Source organism: Sander vitreus, chromosome 6 (assembly GCF_031162955.1).
Source record: "Sander vitreus isolate 19-12246 chromosome 6, sanVit1, whole genome shotgun sequence".
Taxonomy (NCBI): Eukaryota; Metazoa; Chordata; class Actinopteri; order Perciformes; family Percidae; genus Sander; species Sander vitreus.
In genome coordinates, this window is record NC_135860.1 from 8,971,252 (window position 1) to 8,996,089 (window position 24,838).

The 24,838-nt window shown below is 40.1% G+C and overlaps 1 protein-coding gene across 1 annotated transcript in view; it reads left to right on the forward strand.

Moving 5' to 3' along the window:
• The first annotated feature begins 790 nt into the window (after positions 1 to 790).
• Positions 791 to 24,838, forward strand: part of myom3 (myomesin 3) — a 61,053-nt gene continuing 37,005 nt past the window's right edge. The window contains exons 1-7 of the mRNA XM_078251781.1: positions 791 to 897; positions 8,012 to 8,116; positions 15,088 to 15,241; positions 17,069 to 17,226; positions 18,416 to 18,508; positions 18,918 to 19,006; positions 23,911 to 23,955. Coding sequence (XP_078107907.1) covers positions 791 to 897; positions 8,012 to 8,116; positions 15,088 to 15,241; positions 17,069 to 17,226; positions 18,416 to 18,508; positions 18,918 to 19,006; positions 23,911 to 23,955 — 751 coding nt within the window. The remainder of the gene's footprint in view (positions 898 to 8,011; positions 8,117 to 15,087; positions 15,242 to 17,068; positions 17,227 to 18,415; positions 18,509 to 18,917; positions 19,007 to 23,910; positions 23,956 to 24,838) is intronic.

The following is a 24,838-nucleotide window of genomic DNA, read 5'->3' on the forward strand; positions in this document are numbered from 1 at the left end:
CTGGGGCTCAGACAAAACAAGACATGTAATGGACCAGCTGGGGGTACAGTGCCTTGCTCAAGAGCACCAGTGCCCAGCGACCCTCCGGTTCCCAACCCAACTCCCTTCGGACTGAGCTACTGCCACCCCCAAGAGATGTCAGAGTGAAGAATTTAGAATCTAACCCCACTTATGGTGGGTGCGTTTGGTGCGGTGCTCCTTTGAAAATGGAAGTCAGGAGGGTTTTGATCCAGGATGTAATTGCAGCAGCTATAGATTCAAAACCCATCATGTTATTATTAGTAGCACCCTGCTCTGTCTGCTCTTTGGGTTGCTAGTCCCAAGACACTTCAAGATTTTAGAAGACCCTTTCAATAGTGCTAATATATCAGAGAGATAAATGGCACAGTTAACATTTTGCATACACTTAGCGCACCCTTTCGTTTATAATTCTCTCGGGATGAGGCTGGAGACTAGTTCACAATCCTGCACCACCACAATGTGGAATAGTCATTACTCTAACACCTCAACTGAGCAAAGTACTAGAAATAATACTGTAAGGTCCCATCTGAACACACAGCACAACATAAATAGTTGTGTCTCTTGTCAAGACTGAAGTGTCTACAGTGTTAAGTGGCCATTAATTTGGCAACTCATCTGCACTCAATATGAAACATACAGCTTTGAGTTGGCTACTGCGCCTTTCGTGTCTGACTGACTCCCATTGACACTATCGTGCTGCCTCCTACACACCTCTGCATCCTCACTTCTAGTACCCCCTCCCTCCACAGGTGCCAGTTGGGGGGTTACCATGGAAACCAGGACAGTGATGCAGCGGGAGCAGGAGGAGCAGTCGTCCCAGATGTCTCACAGCATGCAACTGTCCTCTCAGATAAAGAAGAAGACCTTCACTTCCAGGTGCAAACATGCTCTTCTGACTTCATTAGTGCAAGAGGTTTTCACACCATTTACTTAAGTGCCAGTACCAATACAACACAGATAAAAGTCCTACATTCAAAACCTTAAGTAAAAGTACAGTAAGTATTACCAGCAAAAAATGTATTTGAATAATAAAAGTAAAAGTACTTGTTTTGTTCCTGTGACTGATATATTGTTATGACATTATCAGATTAATAACACTGATGCATCAATGTATAAGCAGCATTTTATGTTGCAGCTGCTTGAGGTGGAGATAGTTTAACTACTTTGTATACAGCTAGATTGGTCCAGTGGTTCCCATTCCTTTTCATATGAAGGACGCCTAAACTGACACAAATTAGACCATGGACCCCCATTTGATAAGATTTCGTCCCAGGGATGCTACTTTTAAAAAGGATAAGCCTGATGATTTTCTATGTTTTCCAACTGTCAACCAATGCCATGAAAAGACCAAAACCAACCATGAATTGATCCTACGACCTTTGTCCTGATATATGTTATTCTTCTGTGCAATAGACCTCTATTGTTGTCCAAAACAAGTTTCATCATCGGAATGGGTGACATGTTTCTTCATTGTGATAAATATGGGCACTTACAAATACTCATCAGTGCACTAAATCTGCAGCTGAAAATAGTCCCCAACAAATACACTTTACCCCAGTTTAAGTAACATTTGCTAAAAGCTACAGTGTCCAGCTGTTTAAGGAAATCACCTAAAAAAACAACAACACTGTATGTGTTGTGCTTACCCCCCCGATGACAGACAAATGCATTTTTAGGTTTTGTTAATAATAGAAATAGAATATCAACGGCATTTTCCTTAAAGCAACAAACTCTAAATAGCTTTAATTAAGTAGTACAGAATCAAAAGTCTGGGCATCCAAGTACACAGTTTAAAGGATTTACTGTAAATGGATTCACAGAGACCAGGTGCAATAGTCAATACGCATTAAACGTGACTGTTTGGGGTAGACAAGACATTGGCTCATGTATTTTTACCACCTATTTCAGTTTGTTTGGGAATCTGAACCTAGTGAACACAAACACACTTTCCGTCACCTTTGGGACAAAACTGCTTCTGTATTTCCTGTCTAAAAAGAAGCTGTATAATCAGTATCATATGGTTATAACTTGAGGTTTCACCTGTAACATTACAACACTGAAAAGCATAATCATCTCGACAAGTCATCAAGTCTCAAATTCAGCCCTTAACCCTGATTGTAATTAAAACAAGAGAAAAAGTCTGCCAATGAGTTGAGATAAGTCAGTGTTTTTCCAGTGCGGCATCTCTTGTTTCGGGCATTTTTCAGAAAGGAGTTTGTTGAAATGAGACAAAAGGAGAAATCACTGAATGAATATCAGAAAAATGGCACTTAAGGCAACAAAATTCATGAAAAAAAATCAAATAAAATGATCTCACCCTCATGAGCAGATTTATTCATTTGTTTAAAAAAAAAATGATGGAAGAATTAAATCACTTGTTAAGATAGATTGTTTTGCAATAAACCTACATTTTACAGATAGCAGAGAACATTTACATGCATCAGAAAAATTACTCTTCTGTGGCATTTACAGTTTCTGCACTAAATGTATATTTAACCTATTGTTAATAACAGAGTAGGTACATCTGATAAGTATTCTGTTGCTTAAAGTTGTCCTGATTGATCACAGCTGATATGTTTTTGTTGTTGAAGGATGACAAAGTAACATACGGCAGGCTGGTTATTCTGAGCTCAGTGAGACATTGCATCCACTCAAGTACACCCTGTGGGCTACTGGTGGTAGCTGTTAGCACAACACATTCACATACAGTATTCACAAACAGTCTCTGGTATTAAGATGCCTCTGGCTGGGGATGAATACACAAGTCCTGATTAACTACCTCAAGCTTACACTCCAGGGTTTCCCGCAGAAAATTTGTTAGTTAAGGTGGTAGGGTTGGGGTTGCCACCTGTGCTATAACAGTGTTACTCGCATGGCTCCCATTACCCACACTCTCTTCCACTTCGCCTGACAACTCTTCTCCAAAACAAACAGCTCTCAGATAACAGAGCTCAGCCCATATAGCTTCACTCACTCAGAGCAGATAGTATACACGGATTTCTCTCGTGACTGCTTGCGCACACAACCGAGAGGCAGAAAGAAGACGTGTTTTGTGTAGCTAGTAGTAGTAGCAGCATAGTGTAAGTCAAAATGCCAAGGAGTTGTGTGGTTAATTGTACAAACAGAGCCAGTGATGGGTGCCTGATGTTTAACATACCTAGGGAGAAGCATTCTTTTGCCAAAAACCGGCAGAGGTTATGGCTTCAAGCCATAAGAAGGGCAGATTGGGGTCATATGCAAGAGTCAGGTTCCCATTGTATCAATCAGAAAAGTTGCAGCTTGTTCAGTTGTTCAGCTAAGTGATATCTACCTGTCAGGGCTGTAGTACTCGAGTCCGGACTCGAGACAAGTTTAGACTGCTGTTTTGCTTACGTTAGTGCAACAGCGTTAGCCTAGCCCGCTAGGTAAATATTACGACTGCCTTCGGAGTTTCTTATATCTGCGTCCACATTGTCAACATAAGACCTGTGGCGTTAGTGCTCCTTTTGTACCATAATTTTATTGAATGAAATATTAAGCTTCGCTCCTACAAGATGGGTGGGTTTTTGTTACATTGCACACAAAGCTAACTGGCTATAGTTAGCCTGTACGTATGCTAGCGGACATTAGCTAACGTTGCCGAGACAGCGGCAGTAGAGTTTCGGCGAGCTAACCACGACAGTGTTGTCGCCCTCTCGCCCACAATCAACCTCTGCTGCTAAAAACAGTCAACCTGCAGTGATGTTTTGAAATGGAGCCACACATATCGTACCTTTTCCCGGAAATCCTGGCCATTATTTTAAGGCATAAACCAATCATAGGGGTACACTCAGGGGTAACCCTGCTGCTAACATTGGCTATTACATTAGCCTAAAATTATAATTATAGCCATACATATATATATATATATCACAGTAACACTGCAAAATTAAAGACAGACAAACAGATCCAACTAAAATCTTGTTTTATTTATATACAACTAATAAGGAAAGCTTCAATACTTAAGGTTGTTGCAGTAGCAGACCAGTTTACCAGTCTGGCTTTCTGCCTCCGGTATACGCACGCACCCAGTAATGTTTGTAAACAGGAAACCCGTGTATACAAAAATAATAACCTGTGAAATAAAAACAGGACAGGTAATTTCACACGCTAACTAACCGTGTGTTGTGAACCGCATGTAGTGATTAAAAAAAAAACAGACATCAAAAAAATACATCTAAGTAAGTAATTAAATGACTTTTCAGCACAAACACACACACACACACACACACACACACACACACACACCTGCAACAATGCACACATTTTGAGACACAACAGCTCTCAAAGCAAGCAATAAAACAATGACCTGTCAGATTAAAATAAACAGGCAGCAGCGTTAGATTACTTTTAATGTCAGCGTGATACATGAACTGGCTCTACTATGTCCTTGAGTGACATCTGAGATATGACTGTCAAAGTTCATTCTTGACCTTGAAAACAGCAGTTGGCAAAAAAAAAAAATTCAAGGTTAAGAATGAATTTTGAACTTCACCAACTTTTAATAGAACACAGACAAGAAATCCTTAAGGTATTCAGAAAAGAAGTGGAGATTTGAACTACAATTCCATGACAATTGCAGATGATGTAGATAAGGGTTATATGATATGGTTGAAAGTTCCAAGAGAGCTACTAAATTAACCTTGAGAGGAGTTTCACCCAAGACGTATTCTGTTCCTTGTGATGTTAAAATGTATCTGTAAGTCAACCCATTTGCTGCTGTTCAAGCCACTGCCTTTACTAGCTTTAAGATGATTTAGTATTATTACTCAAGTAAAGTATAAGCAATGTAATAGCCTATTTCTCTCTCTCTTTGTACAACTGCACTTACTCACTTCACCTCCCTCATATACAGTAGGCCTGCCCAGTTGTACTGTAGCAGAAGACATAAATAGGACACAATAGTACATTTTTTCCTTAAGGATGATGAAAATAAGCAATTATTCCATCCCGCTTAGTTCTGCCGAACTTTGAGTTAATCTCTCGCTTTTTTTAAAAAAAAGAGAGAGAGAGAGAGAGAGAGAGAGAGAGAGAGAGAGAGAGAGAGAGAGAGAAATTATTTATTTACTTAGAACATCCTCAGTACAGTGGGAGGACACTTAAATGTATCTTCATGTTAGATTGAACAATGTGCCCTCTGGGAAGGTTCAGCAAACTTGAAGAAAACTGTTTTTCCCACAGAGTTTAGTTTTTCTTGTTTGTACAATAGGTATAGGACTAGTCTTAGTACAGGTTGTTTACATGCATTCAACAATGAGGGCAGATCACCCAGTGCCTCCCAGGTTTTCCTCTTTTTTATTTTTGTTAATATTTTGAGGAAGCCTATAAACACATACATGCACAACTTCCATGTTTCTGCACAGAGCAGCAGTATCAGCTAGGCAATTGTTTGTTTTGTTTGCGTGGCTGCACGTGTGTGCATGTTCCTGTTTATATGTATGCCGTGAGTGTTTGTGTCCCAGTGTGTATATATCTGTGCGCTGTACTTAATACTGCCCAGCCATAGGCTCTGCATTACATTATTCAACAGTCCGAGCCTCTCAGAAACACTCAAAGGGAACCTAAACAAAGGGAAAGAGAAAAACAAGACGGCAAAAAGGAGAAGTTGTCCCCTGAATGCCGTGAAATGGGGAAATATACCAGCTTACAAACAAAAGAAAACGAGAAGTCATGTCAATTTGCATTGCCATTTGTAAGATGGCTTGTTGAAAGTAATGCCTGAGGCTAGATGTTAGCAGCAACGGTAGTTGGGAGTTGTGTAATACACGCCTGGGTAAACAGTTCTGGCACACAAACTTTTATTTTTGTATTTATTCTTTTCAATGGAGCTGTGTTGTACTGCAATGTACTTTACTTCAACGCCAAAGCATGGTGTACAGATAGATCCTATAACAAGTGAAAAACAAGGTAAGCATTCAAAGTTAAAATATCCTCGCACTGTAGTTGTAATTACTCTTCTTAAAAGAGCAACAGTCATCTGTGCATTAAGGGAGAGCAAAAATGAATGCCTCTCTGTTACAAAAAAAAGTGACCTTGTCGCTAACAACAAATGCCTCTCTCCTGTTTATGGGGGTGCACATAGAAAAGGTCAGCTCAGTTTATTGTTGGTGCTTCAAATGGAGAGCTCATGCTTTAGTGTAGGCTTACACATGGGTGCCTATTGTCTGTATGTTTGTGTCTGCATGACTATGATAAAAGACACTAATTTAAAAGGTCCTACAGAAAGACACAGCAGCTGTCAGCGCTTCTGATTTAGATCACTTTACTGTCCAGTGACTGCTGTGTGTGGTTGGTTCATCATGTTCAGCTCTACCACCAGTTGCCAGACACATTGTGGATTAAAAACTGAACATTGCAGATAATTGCATGATATGATGCCCAAACAATTACAATTGCCATTGTACAATGAACAACCTATTGGCTCAGATCCAAAAGCCTTTGGCTCATAAACACCACATTGTCATCAATTGCCTATGTGTGCACATCAGCAGTCCCTGTTCCTCCTGATTATATAAGTTCCATGTAGACAATAGCATGTATGTTTTGTACACCAGTGAGTGAAAGGGGAACAGAGCAGAAGCAGCTGATGATGGTCGTATCATTTCTCATTTCTCTTTTTGTTTTTATACACTGGGTAGATTAGGCTTTGCACGCCACGCATGGGAGGCAATGGATCAATCAGTTAAACACTGAAGTAACAGCTGTGTAACACAAAACCGCTGCCACTGTAACTGATGTCTCTCTCATCTCGTTTGTCAAGCAAATTCCATTGTAATATTTTAGAAAACACTGTAGTGTGTGTTCATACCGAGCAGTGAAAAATCTGCTGTGCCACACAATGAACCACATTTGGTAAGCTGGTGGCCCTGAGCTGCACAGATTGCAGAGGGTATTAGTGTGACTATACTAATACTACATTGACATCGTATTTTATAGTGGGGTCTGTCTTTCATGGATTCTCACTTCTTTGCAGTTCACATTCTGTTTGATTTTGGTTTGTAAATGTTTACCTTGCTTGTTCTTCACAACAGGAAGAGAGCAGACAAAAAATATCCATTAAAGCCGTTTTTTTAGTCTGGAGATAAGATAACAGTTGCCAGTTTTAAACTGAATCCCTGGAGTGCTTGAATAAATGAAAACTGGTGTATATAATGTTTGCCTACATCAACCGGAGCTCTATCTGATGTAGGGCCAACTCTGCTGTTCAGGAAGAGAATAGGAGAACCACTGCTGCTTTCTAGTGGCAGAGCAGAATAATGGTCTGATGAACTTGATGATTGGATAATGTGCCGTAGACCAGTGGTTCCCAACCTTTTTTCCTTGGCGCCCCGCCTACTTATGTCTAAGAAAAGCTGAGCCCCCCCCCGAAACCGAAGTTGAGGTAACTCTCGAAATAGAGCCTTACTTTCTTTTTTGATACAGAGGAGTTATTGGCACTTTTACGTTTCTCCGCCATGTTTCATTCATAAAATAGTCATGCTGTGGCGGCAGGAAAAACGATAGCAACGAGCAGCTGACCTGATGACAGCAAGGGTCCCAGGTTAAGAGGTCCCGGAGGTTTGGCCTACTAAGTAGCCTGCCTACAATTTTAAGCGAGAACAAAAATATGTAGTTTTTATACAGACTTTTGTATACATTATATATTCTAGTGTATTATCATAATTTGTTTAATTTTTTTTTTTTTTTACCTCAACCTCAAACCAGATAAAGACTTGCGCCCCCCCTCTGATCTTTGCCGCCCACCTGAGGGGTGCCCGGACCCCAGGTTGGGAACCACTGCCGTAGACCGTAATAAAATGAATAGGCATGCTAATACGAACAATCAATCCTTCTATCCACATAATAAATAACTGAAGGATGACAAGGATAAGGATCTATTTTTTGATCTTTCACCAGTGTCATTTGATATGCAGAATATCTTGTGTTAATCAAGTTTTGTTTCCCCCCCCCCAACGTTCTCTGAATGTAATAGTGATGAGGAAGCCTCCTACTGTGATTTCTATCCCATCATCCCTGCTGACCTGATGTCCGTCAAGGAGATCCTGAACATGGACAACTACCCCCGCCACAGGACATGGTGAGATATAAGAGCCAGCTAAATAATATGGCCGTTTTGTTGATCATCATTAAAAAAGATTTTAGGGGTGGATGATATGGATAAAAGCCTCTACTGGGGTGTATTAGGGTTGGGCGATGTCCCCTGAATTAGCAGTTGACGATGTTTACAGTAAAACATTGCGATGGACGATGATATCGTCATCGGGGGGCACTTTTTATTTTACTATCTCTCTTTACATAAATAGTTTTTTCTACAACTATGGGCTAACGGTTAACATAGAAACGATCAGACATGCATTTAAATGCCCTCTGTAAATAGACAGTATTATATGGCTATGCTGCCGCCTGCTGGTAGGGGCAGTAAATTACAACTAGACCCACTTTCACTTAACTACGGTGTCGTAAAGTCTATACTCAATCAGATCTCCGTGATCTGCGTAACGACAGTAGAGTAGAATGTTTGCCTTTAACAGAGCGACAGTAATAACCTAATATACCATCATTACTGAGATTAAACTACATTCTCGGTTATATTTGCACTGAATAATGCATTCTAACTCTTGCAGCGCACATGAACAGATGCGTAATATTAGCTCACACATAAAAATAGTACCCTTGTGAATTAGCCTACTGTTGCTAACGTCCATTCATAAATCCTGTATAACATCATCCCGTATCCACAGGACATCAGACTTACTTACTGATGCACGCACACAGCAGTGTCCACAAACTTAGTCCAATGAGGGGAGAAAGGAAAGTGTGATAGCGTTCCACGTTAACGCCTTAGATAGATCTTCTGCAAAATCAATTAATTTTTGAGGGTCAGCGTTCATTTTGACAACTATTTTAGATTCAGTCTTTTGGACAAAATGCTTAGAAGTTTTAGTCACATTTTAGTCATTTTAAATGTTGACAACGTCAACGTTTTATTTCATGACGAAAAGTCATTATATTTTAGTCAATTTCTCTCTTATAACCAGTTAATTTTGTCAGCTATTTTACCTCTGCTAAGGAGGTAATGTTTTCGTTATTATTATTGGATGTAAAACAGAGGTTAAATGATTAAAAATGCAGCTTTGTTATGACTGTGTTCATTAGTCAGTCGCACCCAATCAGCCCGTTATGGAAGCCAATCCGTACCACCCCAAATTAAAAAATCTGCGCTAATCAACCAGCCGAATCCACCATGCAAATGTCAAACTTTATGCATTATAGTAGCACAATTGTCAGGACTGACGACAGATACAGAGATGGACTGAGCAAAGTGTGTGCGTTTGTTTGAGAGAGAGAGTGACAGAGAGAGGAGAAGAGATGGGGGAAGGTGACGAAAATAAGATGTTGGTGAGATTTTTATTTTTTAAAACTACAATTTAGTCTCGTCTTTTTTCGTCAACAATATTACGTTGTGTATTATGTTGATAACGTCGGTGCCGTCTCGTCATCATCAGTCACGGAAAAAAGGTCATTAACGAACATGTTTCGTCATGGTTTTCGTCAACGAAATTAAGACTGCTGAGGGCTGACAACTGTATTTTGTCGCACGGTATCGGCCACCCTTAACAAGACTAATATGCTGGTAAGAGGAATGCCCCAACAAAGTTTTTTTTGGTTCTCTGACGTAGGGTATCTGGCGATACTGGGCCCGATCCAATACTTGTATTTACAATGTAGCAGAAGTAATATAGCAGGCCGAGACATACAAAATTGAGTACAGTAAACAAAGGATCTGCATTTGATCAACTTAATTTTAGCCGATACCGATCCATTAAAATATGCCCATTGATCTTTAGGATCTGTTCAAGACATTTCTAGCACATAACTCCTAAATATGGGTCACACAGTTATTCATAGGTTACAAATTAGTATACTTATGAGCTATTTGTATCCAATAAATACAACAGATGAGCTGTACATCCCTACTGGAAATTTAGCAGCAAAATTAGTTTCAAAAGTTTACAACAACAAATCAATGCATGGAGCAAATTCAGGTCTTCTATCTCTGCAGCTGCAGATTAATTGATTATGAAAATAATCGTTAGTTGCAGCCCTATTTCTAAAAGCCACCATCTGCATCTCTCAGCTTAGGCACATTATTTAAATTTCTCATTTTGGATTGAGGTCATTTGTGGGCAACAACTGCGGACGAGTTCCTTCTTCTCATGCTGAACCAAAGGACTGTAAGCCTCCACTCTTCTCCAGTGGACTTCCTTCCTTCCTTCCTGGATGTGTGCTTGTCATCAAATTCTGCCTCTCCATCAGTCACCACCACATCCTCTCTTTTCACTTTATTTGAGAAAGTGGAGTGGGTCACGATTCACTGGTACGTTAGGCTCTTATGCCAACAGAAAGTTTCGATAAATCGGAATCAGAGCTATTTTTTCACTCTCATCTGTCTGTAAAAGGCCAGCTGGCTGTCTTGAAGCCAATAAGCCATAACCATTGAGCATTCAGTGGAACCTTTGTATTTTTGTATTGATGGAGAAGAGGAAGGAGCCTCACATCATATTGAAAGAGTTTTTAATTGATTAATAGATAGACAGAAAATCAATCTGCAACTATTTTTAAAAATCTATTAATTAATTAAGTCATTCTTCGAGCAAAAAAGCCATCCATTTTCTAGTTCTAGTTTCTCAAATGTCAAAAATGGATAACAATGAAATCAGAAGCAGGATTGGTGATTCCCCCAGTATTTTTTCTCTCTCCACACCCACCTACTCGCGCACGTCCGAAGAAAAAACAACAATAGACAAAGTGTAGCTTACTGGTTGGTAGCATTCAGCTAAAGACACAGGGTAAGGCTAGCTTACTGGTAGCCTGCAGCTTGAATATTCCAGACACCATGACCACTGCTGGAGTGGGAGATGATGGAGAAACAACAGAAAATTCTTCTGTTTCCTTGAAGTCACCGGTGTGGCAACATTTTGCCTTCCCCGTGAGTGAGTTATGTAAACAAACAACAAATGTAAAGCATGGGGGCTCCAACGGACTCCATAGTGCCTTGGTGGCTTGCCCATGGGGCCTTAATTGCGCCACAAAAAGCTTCTATGATCTAGTGGCTCTTATTGTGCCATTGCCGTCCCTGTTGGAAAAAAAAAGTTAAAATCGAAATATTTATCGAATCGTGACCTTAAAATCAAAAGTCAAATCGTGGATTTGGAGAATCGTATCACCCCTATAAGTAATTCGTTATTATCCACAGAAGTAACCGGTTGACTGAAAGATTAACCAGACACTAGAAAGATGTCAGCATGAGGCAGGAAGCTGGACTTAATTTCCTGCCAGTACAGAAAGTCTTTGAAGGGTTAACTTCGGGTTTTTCCAACCTGGACCCTATTTTCCTGTTTTTGTGTCTAAAAGGGACTGATGGGAAAAACAATCTTTGACATTGGTCCAGTATTAAGCAAGATCACTGCAGTCGGCAGCGGCGAAACACACTTGGATGTAAGTTAATGGGCAATTGCGCACCTTCAATTGAGGTCCACAAAAGTGCTTGTTTTGCCATTGACAGGCTCAGAATGTGTGTCTGACAACATTATGGAAAGGATTTTAAAAGGAGGTTGGCTCTTTTGTTAAAGAGTAAGATCCTTTTTATGAACATAAAAACACCAGCGAAATTGCTATCGCTAAAGCTACGAGACTCCATGTAAATAAACAGTAATTATATCATCGTAAAATACACTTCATTCAAAGTCGACAGACACAAAATAAAACTATAAAAAGCCGCTTTGGTTCGTCTTTTCACGTTCACAATCACAACTCTAGTTTTGGTTGAAATAAACACAGTTTACTGATTTACATCCACACACGCTAAAATCAATGTTTATTTACATGGAGTCTGGTGGGTTTAGCAATAGCGATCTTGGAGATGTTTCTGGTTAAACAAAGAGGGCTTTACTCCTTAAAACAAGTTGTATCACTGTAGGGATCCTTTCCATAATGTTGTCATACAGTCAGTGGCAAAAACAGCACTTTTAGTGGACGAAATTGACAATGCACATTTGCCTTATAGGGTTACAGTACATTGCAGCCTGGTTCACGGCTGCCGGTTACAGCATTCTTGCTTAATACTGAACCAATTTCAAAGATTGTTGTGCACATCAGTCAACTTTTGTTGACAAGTATGAGCTATCTTTTACTTATAAGTGTCTTATGATCATGTTGTGAAGACGGGATTACTGCTCAGCTGTCATGGAGAGGATGTCATATATCTAAAAATAAATCCCAGAAAAGGCAGGCTTAGGTCACTAAGAACAGGAAATGAGGGGATTCCTGCCTCTTGTGACAGGATTTGCTTTACCAAAATCCCTTTTCCTACTGTAGGGGCACCTTGTCCTGTCTGGGTCACGTAGTCTCTGTGACTCAACAGTACTTTCACATTTGGAGGCTTAGTGGCAGCCTGTCTAATCCATCCAGAAATTGATTAGACTCTTGTTGTGCAAAAAAGGATTTGACATCTCTAATGTATGTTGACTTCTTCATCAATGCTAAAGATAACAGATATGTTCTTCTTTAAGCCATGAAAGGAAGCTTTGGCTGGCAATAGTAAATAGATGGACGGACAGAGGTCACAATGACTATTGAAGGAGAAGATGGGTAATACTAGAAGACAATTGCCAATGAGAGTGAAAAAGGGAGGGGGGGTGTAGTAGGGAGTCATAGAGGGTGTAATTACACCCTCTTGAAAGACAAAAGACATCCGACAGTAATAAGCATCAGCTGCAGCAATGTGGCCCTGCCAACTTGCCATCTCATTAGATGGCCTCTCCTATGCCACCACCACATCACTCCATTTCATTGAGTGTCTATCCTATCCGCTAATGTGCTAAGCTGTAATTCATCGGGTCTTGTTTCACCTTCAGATTTATCCACCTTACAGCCCTTCAACTAGCAAGGTTGATTCCCTCTGAAGCGCAATTTCTCCATCGAACCTCAGTTCTTCACAAATCTTATCCCCCTTTGAAGCGCTGTGACGAACATGGTGTGGATGGAAGAATTTTAGGGTGGAGGTTTAAAATCTAGTAATGCTGGAGATGAGTGACTCTTCGCAGTATAAGAGAGGATAGACGGAAGGGTGAGGTTAAAAAGCTCTCACGGATTGGCACACTATTTCTGGAAGGGTGTTGAGTGTTGCAAGGAGGAGGAGCATGACATTTGTTTTGATTTGTGTGGAAATGAATGCGCTTAATCTTTGTGTGTTGGCTCCAATTGCACATTGACTCACATAATGCTTCCTCTACCATCTTCTCCTTGTGGGTAACATGTAAATTATGCAGCTGACTCATGCATGCCTGGTTTGTCTTGGCAGGAGGTGTTTGCTATTGCTCGCACCAATAAGCAATATTCAAATTTCCATTTGGAGCAATAATTAAGCCATAAAACCTCTCATACCCACTGACTTAATGTTTTCCCAGTGGTTTATTCTCTTAAGGCTTAAAATCTCTGAGCCCACAGAGATTAAAAACATTGACAGGCACACACTTCACTAAACGAGCCCGTGGCAGAAAAAGTCAAAACCATGTTTCTGAGCGCCTGGGAGTGTGATTGTGCATACGCAATTGTCTGCGTATGCATGCACAGATTTATTTGTGTATTTATTCATGCCGTTTGTGCATTTCACTTAATTATTGCAAGCATTTGTAGGGCAATTCATGCTCTAGTGGCCATCAAAGCTCAGAAACGTGTGAATATTTGAGACTCTCTCTCTGTTTGTTGTGGCAACGTGTGTGTGTGTGTGTGTGTGTGTGTGTGTGTGTGTGTGTGTAGTACGTGTTCAAATAATTAAGCCCTGGGGACCTCCAATCAAAAGATGGTTCAGGATACACACCCCTCTGGCGATTAGAGCGAGAGGAGTGTTAAACTGCTGCATTTAAAGGCAGCCAAAATTCATGATTGTGTGTGTGTTGGAGTGCGTATACTTCCATACATATGGATGAACTGCATGTACACAAGAGATTTGCGATGCCATGTGCATATATTCACAACTACAACATACCGTACACATGTATATATTATAGACCACCAGAGAGCCTTCTGGCTTGTTTGACCATCTTTACAATGAGCTCAGGTTCAACAGCCATAGAGCAGTTTCAACAGTCGCCCTACTTACTATGCCTACTTGCTGCCCATACAAAGAAAGAAAACGTTGGTTTCTTCTGAGTGAATAGACTATCACAACCACCTGTCATCTCCATGAAAAACAACTTGATGAAAGAGAAGTCAAGGATGTCACACAGGCAGTGCCACAGCAACAATTTGATCTGTCCACACCTGAAGGAGTCCTGCAGAGACACACATCATGATGTGAGGGAGTACCAGCACCGCATTTCATCAGAGTGATGTGAATCAGCAGTGGCAGCGGGGCTTGGTATTCCACTCATAAAAGACCGACTCTTCAAAACCTTTGAACATGGGAGAATATGGTGCTCATGTTAAATGACACGTAGGTGTAAATGGAGCAGAAAACCACCGACCTCATCACTGAGCCTTTTAAACGACAAACTGCCAAATATCATAAAACTAGCACTTGTCTGCAAATGGACTGGGACAGAAAGAAACGTTTACGTGCCAAAAGAAATCAATGTAAAATTGTTGTTTTGTTTCTCTCAGGTCGACCCCTGTGTTCAAACCTTTGTCTGAATTGCTGTACTCGTCACTCGTCGCTACTCATCACCTCCTCTGATGGTGGTCTGAATTGTCTTGACAGCCTACTCAACAGTTTCAAATGAAGCATATTACTTCCTGCCAAGACTTGGTTGAAAATATTTTGTGCAGCTGAAAACAAACACTTTGAATGCATATTGTCGTACTTACAATTGTTACAACAGTATTTCGTATAAATTGGCCATTTGCATGCCGCATGCCCACAAGTCTGCACAATCTGTGTGTCCTGCATCTACATTCACCAGCTTTATTAGCTAATTACAACTACACAAAACAGAAAAAAAACAATAGTGTTAAATATGTTAAAAGTGTTGTGCTGTGTTCCACCAGGGAAATCCTGAATGAAACTCTGGATGCTGAGGAAGACTATCACAGAGACCAGTGGACCATGTTTGGGAACGAGGCTGAAAAGGTGGAGCTGGACGTGATCAGGAACCAGCATGTGTTACGCACACGCGTTGATAAAATGGCCATTCGCAAGCAGGTGAAAGTAAAGTTTTGGTCTCAGCTTTGTCAATTAAAAATATTTAACATATCTAGTTATTTGCATACATGTGAACACTTAAATTCAAATCTTCCAGGTTAGTTATTTTATATCTTCAATAAAACTAGAAAACAATGTGTATTTTGACATTTGCCTGCACTAACTGAAATACATACAAAGCAAGTGTCTGCAATTACTTTGAGATGGGCTGCAGAATGGATGTTAAAGCAACACTATAACTTTTCCCGCTTCAGTCCCCCTACAGGTTGTCTTATTGGAACTACAGCTCGCGCTAAAAGTTACATAGTGTTGCTTTAAAAAAAAAATACAGCACCGTGGAAAACAAGGTCACGTCAGCGACCTAGTTTAATCAACTGTGATATAAGAGATAAAAATGTCAGTGTTTTGTTGGTAGCTTTTCACTTTGTTTACTAAGCGGTTTGTCCTCCAGCATTGCATTATCCAGACTATTTGTCTATTATCATTTTTGTGTTTTCTTAGTTTATTCCTTTCTCTCATTCTGTTTGAATGACTTGTGAAACACTTGAACGTTTGCTGTAGAAAATAAAGTTTACTTAAAGCTATAGTGCGTAGTTTCTGTCGCCTACATGAGGAAATCTAAGTAATGACAACAAAACAGTCGGCGCGTCCATGTGATACAATCCTTCCGTGATCGCGCACAGCCCCCACTCTTCCTCCACGCAGCTGCTAGTAGCCAAGGAGGACATGGAGGATTAAAGAAAAACATGATGAACTCTTCAGAAGAGGTAATTCTCTTCACTTGAGTTTCTGCGCGCAAAAGTCGCCGGACGACACAATCTTCTGAACGTAGTCATACTGAGAAATACAGAGAGAGTTGTGTGGAGCTGATAATAATAATAATAATAATAATAATAATAATAATAATAATAATCTTTATTTGTATAGCACCTTTCATACACAGAGTGCAGCTCAAAGTGCTTTACATTTGGAACATTTAACACAATAATAGAGAATAAAATAATACATATATAAATAATACAACTCGAGGCTAGCGCATCATGTTGTTGGAGAAAAGTCAATCAATAAATTTGCCAAAAATAAACCCAACTCACAATATTCTTCAACCAAACACATGAACACATCTAGAAATAAATTAAAATATAAATGACAACAGTCATACATCCATTAACAATTCTATCTATTGATGCATACAGTTAGTAACATTCAGTTACACAACACAAGATTAAAGATTATCTAAAGATATTTAGATTTAAATATTCACTGAGCTTGCTTGTCTGATGTACAGAGGCAGGGTGTTCCATTGCTTTGGTGCATAGTGGATAAAAGCAGCTTCTCCACTCAGCTTGGGTAGCACTTTGAGTATAATTAAAAGATTTGCACTGGAAGATCTAAGTTTCCCTTGTGGTTGATAAGATGCTAAAATCTCAGAGATATATGAAGGTGCTATGCCATTCAGAGCTTTATAAGTGATTAACATAACCTTAAAATCATTCTATAAGAAACAGGGAGCCAGTGCAGTTCAGCTAACACAGGGGTGATGTGTGCTCTCTTCTTGGTCTTAGTTAAAAGTCTAGCAGCAGAGTTCTGTATAAGTTCCAGTTTCTTTATATGTTTTATTGGGAGACCAGTAAAAAGTGCAAAATAGTCTTTATTAGCTTTGTATCAACTCATTTGGCAATGGCTTGAATGTAACGGACGTTCATTAATATTAAAAAAGTTATGCACTAAAGGTTTAAGAGATACATAAAATATCAGCAAATTACTTTTCTTCTCACCTGCAAAATCTATGTATCTATCATTTTTCTGGATCTGTCTGTGCTCCAGGCAGAAAAGAAGGCATCTGCCCACTTGAAGTACCTGGAGCATCTGAGTCAGAAGGCCCCAGACTTCCCAATCCCCCTGAGGGCTCACACTGTCTGGGAGGGCATGACAGTCACACTCTCCTGTACCGTCCAGGGCTGTCCACCCCCAAAGGTCACATGGTAAGAACTTCCTACTCTGCTGCACTCCATTCGTTTGGCCTCCATTGGCCTATGGTGGTTGATTTTCAAGCAGTTTCTATTAAAGAATATTGCTCGGGTAGCATTGCACACTGGTGTCATTTTCATTTAGTTTCTCGCTTGTTTGGTGGATTAGAGCAGAGAAAGTCTCATGACCCAAAGTTATTGCTTTCACAGAACCACTGCATAAACCTTGATTCATGGTTCTGTGTTGAATCTACGAAATCCGCCTTAAGGTGCACTCCTGACACGTCTTACTTTAACACATTGTTCGATCAGTCAAACAACAAAAATGTAATTGACAACAATTTTGATAAATCACAAATTAAGTCATTCATCACTTGTTGCCTGTGATATTTTGCTGCTTTTCTTTTTGTATGTCACTGCAAATTAAATATTTGGGTTTTGGATTGTCAGACAAATAAAGCAAACAGTGAAAATGACACTTTTGGTTATAGGGCATTGTATTTCACATAATTTCTCCGTTTTCTGGCCTTTTATAGACAAGATAAATTGCTTTATTGAAAAAAGATAAAATAGTCCTTAGTTGCAGCCCTGGATTGCATCATTAATTCATGACTCATCCATAACACAGTGAAACACTGTTGGATTTTTCATGCAATCATTAGGCGTAGGCTATATAGTGAGAGGTAAGATGGTAGGTTAGGTTATGTATGCAAATGATTGAATACAAAGATAGATAGTTTTAAAGTCATGACACTACAGTTCTGAACCCTGACTTGAATATCGCCTCTGTATTAATATGAAATTACCTGTGTTAATTCAGACAATGTGCCAACCTGTCAACCTTGATACTTGAGCTGCTGTGAGACTAGCTGATGAATAGACTGAGTGTGCTCAGTATTCACGAACATACGCTGAGATCCAGATAACTTGAAGCTCGTGGGTTTCAGCTTCCCATATGGGACCCATCGAGCCCAATGAGCTGCCCTCAACAGTGCCCAGCACAAGACAGAATGAGAGATCAGAGGGGCCCCTCTGGCTGTTATAGATTCAGCCAAACTAACATGTGATTAGTGAAAGACGTGCATTAAGTAATCAGCGGGCAGGATCATAAACCGTCTAGCCCATTGTTCACTTTTGTCTTTGATATTAAAAAAATAAATAAATAAACACACACTTAGATCTATTTCTACCTTCCTTTCCTCAGGTATAAGGATGATGTGCCACTGAGAATGTCTGACCAACCATGGAATTACAGTCTTCAACAAAAATTTGGTCTAAACTCACTGGAGATCAGAAGGTAGGTCACTATCTTAAATCCCTAATTAAGGCTGAAAATCTCCGTGCAGAAAACTGTAGTATAAGTATGAGGCATGGGTGAGTAAGACGGGGTATGTGTGGATAGCACAACCTGGCCATAGATTCATGTTATGAAATAAAACATAACTGTCAAACTGAGAAATTAATGCTGGTACTGATTTGTAAGTCTGCTCGATTACCTAAGAATGAAGAGTTAATTAAGTTTAGTGGTCTGATGGTAAGGCAACACATCTTTCTTTCTTTATGCTGTATTTGGGATTAATTTATCAGCCATCACAATATAGTAAAGTATGCTACTGCTAAAAAATGTGCCATTAAAAGCACATATTTGTAACACTACAGATACATTTTTATTTCAGCCCCAGATAAATACATTTTTATATCCTTAGGTGCTCTCCTGATGATGCTGGCGAGTATAAAGTGGTAGCCAAGAGTCCCCTGGGGGAAGCTATGACATTTGGAACACTTCTGGTGAACTGTGAGTAGTTTCCTGTTTCATATTAGCTCCACCTTGTTGGAAAACCATTATGGATAATACAAAAGATGGGTTACAATATAATGACTCAAATACAAGAGTTCTGTTGCAGGCTTTAAACTGGTTATGGGTCACTGAGGTAGGATATCAGTTAAATCATCTGATAAGCAGCAGCTGTAAGAGTAAAGGCTGTATAATCAGTCCAAAGAGAATTTACACTGCAGGATTTACACCATTCAAACTTGTCCACACACCTTTCCTCTCTTCGAAAACATACACTGGTCTGCATCATCATCAACTGTATTTGGCACAACTGGGGCCCGTTTCAGAAAGCAGGTTTAGTGAAAACTCTGAGTTTGTTAACCCTGAGTTGAGGGAAACTCTGGGTTTTCTGTTTCAGAAAGAGAGGTAACTTCACCTCAGAGTCAGTTACTATGGTAACTGAGCCTATGAAGCTAACCTGGTCGGGAGCAGGTTTTCTTCAATAAACCTTGAGTTTCTCTCAGTCTCCTCCCTCTGACACAGCGCGCATTCATTTCCTCATTCATTCATTCTGTATCAGGCGCATTTTGTTATCTGCATGAATAAAAAAATAAAAAAAAAACAGGGTTGGTTCATTAATTGTGTTAGGCAGACTATAAAGCTTTTTTTCTCAAAACATGGCATTTCCTTTTGTCGACAATCCCGTTGATGAAGAAGCTGTATTACTTTGCAGGGAGTTAAACGTAGGTCGGGAGATGATATTGAGGCCCCGACGCATTTTCATTTCCAGATAACTTCCTATTTGAGTCAGTTATGTAGCCTACATAACCTTATCCGTCCTCATAATCACTAACGTCACCCATCGTGTACATTCTCTATATCAAAGCAGATTATTTGTGTCACATTACGTTTTTTTACGTTGTGACTCGCTCTGAAATGTTTTTTAAACGTTTGTGTAGTGTTCCCTGGACACAAACTAGTAAGAGACATTAAAAAGGAGTTCCACATGATTGCAGGTGAATTATGTAAACCCTTTAAAATAAAAGATTATGAATTATAATTCTGTTAATGATGGTGCTGCAGCCTCAGAATGGGATTAGTAGGCCTAGTACTTTTTCGCCCGCAGGATTGCACCTAAATGAAATAGATTATAGGTTCAATACCATTTCACCAGTAATATTATACTTATGATTGAATATGATATTAATACACTATATTGGACCTTACGCATTTACTCTAGCAGCAATTTTCTCCCACGCAAATTCCCTCTCTTTTGCAGCAGCCCCTGTGTTGCATCCATATCTCGTTTGCTCGCTGTATGTGCCATGAGTATTTCCGCCGACCAGTTTGTTTGTGGTTGTTACCATGGTGAATTGTAGTATCATGGCTCCATTCATGCTGCCTTTATATTGTGGTGGTGCACGCGCATGAACCTACTCTGAGTTGATTGAACCAACTCAGATCAGCTGTCCTGAAACCGACAACTCAGTTTCCCATCTCAGGGTAAATCAACTCAGACATCAGGGTTAGACTCAGTTCATCACACACACACACACACACACACACACACACACACACACACACACACACACACACCCTAAAGGATTATCTTTGTTGTATAGGCTTGAGAGATGTTCAACAAATCATAGTCATTTTGTACACAATAATATAATGTTGCATTCACAAAATCAATTGTATGTTATCTGGAAAATAGGCTGCTAGAACAACTGAGAGGAGCAAAGCTGAATTTAAACTGCAACTGTTAGGAGATAACTGTAAAGTGATAGTTTTCCTTGGATTAGGGTGGCACCTAAATCATGGTTGCAGCTGTCGCCGTGGTCCTGCTCTGCGCCCTGCTATGCCCTGCTACGCTCTGCTACGCTCTGTAGTGCCCTGCTACACCATGAACTACTATAACTACTATTTCTAGTCATAGTTCCATTATCTTTATTGTGACTATTATTGCCAATGTTCATCACACCCCCAACCGGCACCGTCAGACACCGCCTACCAAGAACCTGGGTCTGTCTGAGGTTTCTCCCTAAAAGGAAGTTTTTCCTCGCCACTGTCGCACTAAATGCTTGCTCTTGGGGAAATAACTGGAATTCTTGGGTCTTTGTAAATTATAGTGTGGTCTAGACCTACTCTATCTGTAAAGTGTCTTGAGATAACTCTTGTTATGATTTGATACTATAAATAAAATTGAATTTTAAATACAACACAGCTTTTAGGCTCAGTAATGGTAATCTTTCATGGTCAAAAGCACCTGAATCACATAGAATACTGTAACTTGTGTATGAATGGAAAATTGTTCTTCCTGATATTTGTAGATAACAAAACAAATTTAAACAAGGTTATATATGTAATGTCAGTTATTTAAAACCTAAATTAAATACATGCTACATTAACATTGCATTTTATACGATACATTTAAAAACAGATCAACAAGGTTTATAGACAGGTAGAGGGACAGTTGGACATGAAGGAATAACCAAACAGCGAAACGAATACACAACAAGCCCAGAAACAAGCAACACAGCACAGAGCAAAACACACACTGTGTGTGTCATCCACAACTCAACGACATGACAGCAACAAATGTTGACATAAATCCAAAAACGGAGAGATGCAGCGGATTGCGATGTTACAGACAACAGATTCGTTAAACAGTAAATAAATAAAGCGTAACGTTTCCTTACTCACTATTCGTTGAAGTTAGCCAGTGTTGGATTTGAAGCGACTCAGGATATCCGTCAGTGATTTCTGCTGGGGTCGCTCAGCAGATAACGTTAGGCCATCTAGCTGTTTGTGAAGCGTAGTTCCTGGATGTTGAGTCAAAACCGTAGAAACAATGTGCAGCATATCTTGTTGACAGTATCTTCCAACCAGTCTTTGTCCTGATAACACCACATATGAGCGCTTTTAAATAGTCTGGGAAATGCTGTATATTATTTAAGGTGTAGCATACACTGGCGGTACAAGTGTTGGGGAACAGCAGCACCTGTCACATTAGCTATGATGTAACAATAAAACTTTTGATTTACATACATTTATACTGTCTGTGTATTAGAGATTAGCATCTAACTGTATCAAATATTTGTGAAAATTGGTTGAGTGGGACAGTGCATTTCAGGTTGAGTGGGACAGTTTTAGGGCTAATGCTAGCAAACAGTGCAGCAATTTCATGAACAAGAAGACATTTTAAAGTTATAAGTAATAATAATGTGTCTGAATATAACATTTTTATAAAATTTATATTTTTCAATATACACAAGATGGCACCCATACAGAGAGGAGAGGGACAGAGAGAGAGAGAAGAAAGGAGTGACAGGGCAATACAGAAAAGGAAAAGACAGCAAAGTAAGAAAGGAAGAAAACTAAACCAGTGGAGTGAAGAGAGAATGGCAGGGGCTATTGAAGAATATGAGCAGGAGGTGACTGAAGTACACAAAGCAAAATTAAGGTTTTTAGCCAGGGCATGGAACATCCCAAAATCAACATTGTAAGGTTCTCAGACCTTATTGAAGTACCTACAAGAGAGAGGGGAAAGAAGAGGATGATGGCGAAGCCACCCAGCTACCACCTAACAAGCCAGGAACACTTCAACTTTGTCCAGGCCAAAGCAGACAAAAAAGAAACCAAAAACAACCAAAGTGCGTGAGCCTGCTGGTGTCCGCCCCGAAAAAGCTGCCGCTCCTCCCCTGCAAACAGTTCAGGGAAGTGACCCCTGTACTGGTTGCAAGGGGGTCTATGGGGATGCAAGCGACCCAAAGGCCAATGAGGAATGGGTGGCTTGCTGCCACTGCCAACGGTGGTATCATGAGTCCTGCGGAGAGCATAACGGACTTATGGATGACGATGACTTCATCTTTCTTGGATGTGTTCACTGAAGTTGTTAAAAGGTGGTAAAAGGATGTAGGCTTAATGAAAGTTCCATTCATTGAATGTAGAGTGAAGTTTACAATGTTACAATTTTTGCATTAGTTCCAGAAATGCATTTTTTAAAAATCCTTCCAAGTATTAATTAATTGAAGGTCTCCGTTGTTGTATTATGCGCTACATAATGCGCCACACATTTTCAATGCATGTATTCTGGTTTTATTTACGTTTTACGTTCCAACTTCATTGGAGTTGTATCTCTCATGTTCATTTTAACCATAAAAAAGTGTCCCACTCAACCTGATTGCTTCCAGTTTGCTGAAGAGGGTGTCAGATGGTGTTTAAAGATGAACAGTTTGTTAATAAATACATGAATTGGGAAAATTTCACCATAGTGGCCTTCATTACAATCTATTTAAACAAAACACATTTTAACTGATTTAGGTTGTTTAAAATGCAATTTACCAAAAAGTGTCCCACTTTACCTGACTTCACCCTATTTGTCCCAGAAATCGGGCTATAAAACAATTCAATTTTCCTTTATTTTGCAGGGGGACAAACATGAATTGATGACCACAGGGTGCGGACGCCGGCTTGACTAAAATTCTGAGAAAAACAGATCTCATGCATTATGAATTATAATGAGGACAGTGGGTGTAGTGGTGGCTAATAGGCAAACATCTACAGTGGGCATTGTGGCCTTTCAACATTGTGACAGAGATATTCACAATAACTTTCTTTGCACGTTTTAACTGACCCACCCTGTCTTAAAAGGTGCCTGGCAGTAAAGTTCCCCAATGTTCTAGATCAATTAGATGGTCAGGGCTTTAATGATGCAATTCCAGACATCTGCTTGTCATCTATAATTCACACGCTTTCTTCGGTTGTTAAAAATAGGTTAAAGGGAATATTAGATGTGACAATTTGCCAGGTTTGATTTGTCCGCTGTGTTTCTCTAGCTCACATCTTTCTTTCCTTTTCTGTCTCCGTCTCTGACCCTTCCTGCCTTTCTCCAATCTGTCCTGCTCTGCTGCCCTGCGATTCAGCATATCAAGGAGTCGTGGCTGGTTCAGAGCACTGGCAGACCCCCGGTAAGTTTCACACCAGGGCCTAATGAAAAATGTCCCCTTTCATTTTCTCTGCCACCCTTTGAAGTTCTTCCCTCCACCAGTAAACGAGGGAGGGCTGGGTTAGCTTTGAAGACTGTGTCACAGCATTCTGCTCTGCTGTCCATGCTACACCTCATAAAAAAAGATATTGATGCACTGAAATGCTTTGACAATGTTTGTTTGTCATGGGAGTTTCTGTTTCTGTGTGGGTGTGCATGTCCTTGGATGTAAGTAAGACTATTTGTGGGATAGTTGCTGCAGGGATAAAAAAGACTTGCTTCCAGTTGAGCAAAAACGACAGTCATGTATATTTCATTTCAGGGACAGCAGGGGATTTACTTCGTTTTGCTCCAAGCTGTGGAGCATCTCATATTGGCTGTGGCACTCTTTGGCCTAGATTAGTCTCCACTATGTGTGAGGATCATGACATTTTCAGCCTGTTCCTTGCATATATGCTCAGTATCTGATCAGACAAGGAAATGAGTGCTATGATGGTATTTTGCCTAGAATGGAGAGACTATCACCAGAAAAGCAACAGCACTGGCTGTTTGTTCACATACCTAAAATAACGTGTTTACCTAAAAAGGGCTTCGTGTTGCAATGCGAATTATGACGTTTGTTTATCAGAAGCAAAGGCAGAAGTAGCATGACAATGTTTTAGTGTCACTAAATCTCGGCATTCGGGCATCTGGTAAGGATGCCCCCTGGGCGCCTCCCTAGGGAGGTGTTCCAGGCACGCCCAGCTGGGAAGGAGGCCTTGGGGAAGACCCAGGACTAGGTGGAGGGATTATATCTCCAACCTGGCCTGGGAACGCCTCAGGATCCCCCAGTCGGAGCTGGTTAATGTGGCTCAGGAAAGGGAAGT